The 5825-nt window shown below is 32.7% G+C and overlaps 1 protein-coding gene across 1 annotated transcript in view; it reads right to left on the reverse strand.

Moving 5' to 3' along the window:
* The window catches only part of LOC107665908 (mannosyl-oligosaccharide 1,2-alpha-mannosidase IA-like), a 159285-nt gene that overhangs the window by 116504 nt on the left and 36956 nt on the right, over positions 1 to 5825 (reverse strand). Inside the window, exon 2 of the mRNA XM_016456971.1 lies at positions 2608 to 2704. Coding sequence (XP_016312457.1) covers positions 2608 to 2704 — 97 coding nt within the window. The remainder of the gene's footprint in view (positions 1 to 2607; positions 2705 to 5825) is intronic.

A 5825-nucleotide genomic window follows, 5' to 3' on the forward strand; every position in this document is an offset into this window, starting at 1 on the left:
ATATTTTATGTATAATCGTTTTCTATTCTTAACTGTTTTAAATTCATTTTAAACCTCTTAAATCAATTTTTAAATCATTTCCAAAGTTTTTAAATTCCTTGTTGCATTGTTGTGATTATTTTTTTATTATTATTTTCTTTTCTTTTATGTAAAGCACTTTGAATTACCATTGTGTATGAAATTTGCTATATAAATAAACTTGCCTTTCCTTGCCTAATTTTGCCCTTCATGACAACTGTGAGGGGGGTGAATTTTTTTATAACTCGTCCATTTAAATTATATTAAGCCTTAAAGTTCTGCATAATTAAGGGCGTGGCCACTTGAGTGACAGGTGGATTGCTGCTGCTGTCACCACCGTCGAGCTAGGTGGGCATGGCTTCAGCAACCAGCTCCCGCCTCTTTGCCCATTTTCGATTATCCGGGAGTGACGCACGGTGACGCACTGCCAAGATGGCGACGGCTGCATCCGCCCACTTTGAGCTTCAAAAATGCTCTTCGGAAACCTACGGGTGACGTCACAGACACTACATCCATGTTTTTATACAGTCTATGGTGATTACCAGCAGGTTGCTATTGCTATGCTATTCCAGACAATCCCGCCACTAAAACTACTGTAAAACAACTATGATTGGTCAATTTAAATGTCAGTCAGACATTCTCCTTCTGTCTAAGGTCGATTCTTGGTCAAAATACTGTCCTACAGAGCACATAAGAAAAACATTCGCTCAATTTGATGTCAGATGAGTGGACGGTACTGTCCTCATTCACACACTGACTTTTCATATTGTCTATAACCGGTTGAAATCCATGTTCCTCACTTCTTATTGCAAAGCAACATTCCAAATGTCAAGTGTGCTGATATTTCTACAGTACAGGTCACATTATTACAGTACCGGAGCAGGTCTAAAGCTGCAGGTCTCTGACTAGAGAGGATTCTGCATTGAAAGTAGACTGATTTTTTTTATGAAGAGAGTAATAGAGTGGTTTCATGTTCCACCAGAACTGTGAGAACAGGGTAAATCATGTGGAACCACAGAAACAGTCACTTGTTCTATAAGATCAGGAGGTCTGAGATCACAGTGAATTCAGAATGTCTTTTAAAATTATAACTGAGGTTGCAAACAGGAGGCAGAATTATTATTTGAATTTTAGAAAGCAGAATTAAAATGGAATGAAAATCATATAATGCATTCCCTTTTTCACTGCAAATTACACCCAAAAATACTATTTCCAGAAACATAACATGATATTAATAATAAATGCTTGATATGACATACATAGAAAATGTATATATTTCATTATTTTTTTTAACTATTATTAATATATATATTTTGAAAACAATTAAAGACAAGTTTTTTAAAAACTTGATCAAACAAATGACATCAAATAGAACCAAATTAGAGTCACTAAATTATTTATTAATTATAAATAATGTATTAAAACCAATGTATCATTATGCATATATATATATATATATATATATATATAAAATATGCATATAAAATGACATAAAATAACAAAAAATTGGCATAGTTGTATTGTCACAAAAACTTGTCTTTAATATCTTAGTGAAATGTATTAAATTGAATGAAATATATAAATTAAATATAAATTCTGTTTCATTATAATGTATAATTTTTATTTTAAGGTGATTTTTGTTTTTGTGACAAAACAAACAGTGACATCCTTAATTTTAATTTATTTAAACCAAATTAGAAATATTAACTAATTTATTAATTTTAACTAATTAACTAATTTATTCAAACTGATTGCGATGCATAGACACAATAACAATATATTGCCATAGTTGTATTGTCACAAAAACTTGTCTTTAATCAAAATGAAATGTATAAAATATAATAAAATATATAAATGAAATATACATTTTCTATTTCATTATATTTTATACATTTCATTTTAAGATGATTAAAGACATATTTAATCAAAACAAAACAACTAATTAAAACATACATTTTAAGTAATTTATTAGAACCATATTAGAAATATTAACTAATATTTCAACTAATTAACTAATTTATTAAAACCAATGTATTATGCATAGACATCATAAACAAAAAGACTAAATACAAATCTTTACATATGCATACAAATTTGCATACAATAACAATAAATCGGCATGGTTGCATCGTCACAAAAACTTGTCTTGGGCTAATGAAATTATAATGAATTGTTGTGGATAAATTCCTCTTCCTGTCATTCCAATTCCAATTTTAATTCAACATCCTGTGCCAGTTCATTCTGAATTCTGAAAGACAACATTCTAACAGAAATGCAACCCAATATAAGCGACTTTGGAAAGTTCTACATAGTCAGCAACTCATTCCGCACACATATAGTCTACACTAGGTTTTACCACAGAGCCATGAAGGACTGCAAACACTGAATCTGCAATCTGAATTTCCTCTCAGTCTCAATAAAATTGACATTTGATTTAATGGCACAGCATATTAATTTTAGACATTCGGTGGAACAAACATATTAAGTCCAGTGAGCAGAGCCAGAAATGCTTTTGGTTTCCATGAAAGATGACCTAATGCAAGCTGAAGGAAACAATAAAAGTTGATGTAAAATGATAACCTCACTCACCAAACATATTCCCAGTGTGTCCATTCCTGGTCAGAGGTCGAAGTTCATTCTTTCCCCAAGCGTAACGTTTATAGTTGTCCCAGGCAAACTTCATCATCTGCAAACACAAAACAAACAGGTTAAGATGTGAGAGATCAGCTCACCCATTAAATGTGCTTCTAACAATACGTTTAGTGTGCAGATACTGGCATTCAAACAAAAAGATGATAACAGGATGCAAAAATGTCCAAAGCCATCAAGCACAGATGTTCGCTGATCAACAACAAGCAAAAATGAAGATGAATCAGAAGAATACGGGCTTTAATAACACATTAGACGACGAAACCTCTGGTGCTTTGAAGCATGGATAAATGCAGTTGAGGACTAGAAACATTACAGGAAGAAATATGAGGATGTCATGAATGACAAGGAAAAACAACAAAGAACTGAATCATGTTCCACAAGATCTATTTATTTCTGCTGAAAGCAACACACTGTCATAATTAGCTGTGCTTTAAGGCGGGCAGACCTGCGGAATCACTTTCATCAAATAAATACAGAAATTCATGAACAGACAGACGACATCAAAGAAATGAACTGTTACCTCCATGCATTAATCAAGTAAATACATTAATAAACACATAATCATTGTTTTCTAGTCACCATTAACCATTGCACATTCAAATGAGTTGTTTTGTTTTGTAAGTGTGTTAAACAGTATTCTTCTTAAAACTTGACTTTTTGACTTTTTAAAGACAGGTTTGTGATAAGCCAAGTAAATACATCAATATTTTGAAGCAATGAGAACCAAATAAGAATTATTAAAACTAATTTAACTAATGTATTGTTATGCATATACATTATAAATAAAAATAAAACGCATTTAAATATATATTTGATATCATTTATATATAATATATATATATATATATATATTATTTTTTTATTTTTTTTAAAGAAATTAACACATTCAGCAAGGAGGCATTAAATTGATCAAAAGTGACAGTAAAGACATTTATAATAAAATATTTACATTTCAAATAAATGCTGTTCTTTTGAACTTTCTATTCATCAGACTCCTGAAAAGATAACTTTTTCTTCAAAAATATGAAGCAGCACTACTGCTTACAACATAATAATCAGAGTTGTTTCTTGAGCAGCAAATCAGCATATTAGAATGATTTCTAGGATCATGTGACACTGAAGACTGGAGTAATGATGCTGAAAATTCAGCTTGGATCACAGGAATAAATTACATTTGAACATATATTAAAATATTATTTGAATAGCTATTTTAAATTGTAATAATATTTCAAAATTTTTATTGTATTTTTGATCAAATATATGCAGCCTTGGTGAGCAGAAGAGACAAAAAAAAAAAAAAATCTCAGTTTTATTTTGGAACAATACATCAATATTTTGAAGCAATGAGAACCAAATAAGAATTATTAAAACTAATTTAACTAATGTATTGTTATGCATATACATTATAAATAAAAATAAAACGCATTTAAATATATATTTGATATCATTTATATATAACAATAAAAATGTAAAAAAAAAAAAAAATCTCAGTTTTATTTTGGAACAAAAATTGTATATAAAATATATGTTTATAAAACTGCATGTCTGCAATCACTACATTAACTACACAGCTCTATTGAATACTTGATTCTGATTATAAAGACAAATATTTTCACTCATGCACTGATTAAATGTTCATAAGAACACCAGGGAAATAAAGCGCATCAATACGTTTTCATTTTGGCTTCTAAGATCTATCCCTAAAATAAGATCATGGGTCTTGAATGGGTCTGAGTTGATTAAGGAACATTACAAAGAACCCGGGCTCTACTGCTGCTGTGTTCAAAGCTCTGAGCTCGGCGGCGGTGGATCTTGAATCTCCTGGGTTTGAGCTCTGAATGAGTATTTCAGCAAAGCTCTGGATGACGCCTGGCACCAACAACCTCCAGAATGCAAGCTCTGAAAAAGACTCTCTTCCCTTGAAGCCAATAATTGATGTGGGATCGCCTCCAAACACGCAATAAAAGGGCTTTCGACATGACAGGGAATTAGCAGGAAGAAATTCCAACCGCGATACACGGCGATACTTATTTGAGCTCGAGATGAAGGAGCAGCTGGGCCGGGATGTGGCCGATTCTTGTGTTGCATGAAGCTTTTGTGATCGTCTGTTACTGATGAACGATGGTGGGCTTTTTGCTCAGAGCGACTGCAACGCTTCGGTTTTGAGATGTGCTTGTTTTGTATCTCCTGAGGCAGTTCAGGGCCAAAGAAAAGGAAAACACATAGCAGGTTTTCTCCCTGTTTGCACTTCATGTCCACTTTATCTACCGGTGGAGAGGAGCCGAGCTTGAAGAGTTTTACCACAGATTTCATAATACATAAACACAGACCGTCTAGCAGTGTAAATACGTTCTGCGCTGCTGTCAAAGCAAAAATTAAACATGCGTGCCTTTCCTTTTATGCTGCCAGACTGAATGGACACATATATAACACTCCACACTACTGACTCTGACAGCCGACAACAGTAATACGAGCAGTTAAATATGACAAAAAGCGCCAGCAGAGACTTTACACACACAGATCTTTCATAAGACAAACGCTATTTGAACACTAGTCTATATAGTAACATACAGTAACATTATATGCAGTATATTATATATGAATCGCAGTAGACAACACAGCCAATAATGATGCTTATGTAAGGAGAAAAAGGAAGTAATGTCACTATATGCATATACTGTACATATATATATATATATATATACATATACATACATACATACATACATACATAATATGCATATAGTGACATTACTTCCTTTTTCTCCTTATTATTCATAAAAACCATGGGTAGTGGAGCAAAAGCAATAAAGAGAGCTGGTAAATCTGTGAATGTTCACAGTGAATGAGGTCAGGTCAGAGTGATGAATGTCTATAAAGAACCAGCACACTTCACGACATACATTTAGAAATGACTCAGCTGTTTAGAGATTCACAAACGGAGCCATCACATCTCCTCCACATCATGACCTGTCATCTCTCCATCCTAACTGTAAATCAGATGGCAAAGACCCAAAGACAAACAGGCCAGAATCCAGAGAAACAGTCTGCTTTGGTGAGCATAGACATATATATATATATATACAGTGGGTACGGAAAGTATTCAGACCCCCTTAAATTTTTCACTCTTTGTTATATTGCAGCCATTTGCTAAA

This window comes from Sinocyclocheilus anshuiensis, unplaced genomic scaffold, assembly GCF_001515605.1.
Source record: "Sinocyclocheilus anshuiensis isolate Anshui unplaced genomic scaffold, SAMN03320099.WGS_v1.1 scaffold992, whole genome shotgun sequence".
NCBI lineage: Eukaryota > Metazoa > Chordata > Actinopteri > Cypriniformes > Cyprinidae > Sinocyclocheilus > Sinocyclocheilus anshuiensis.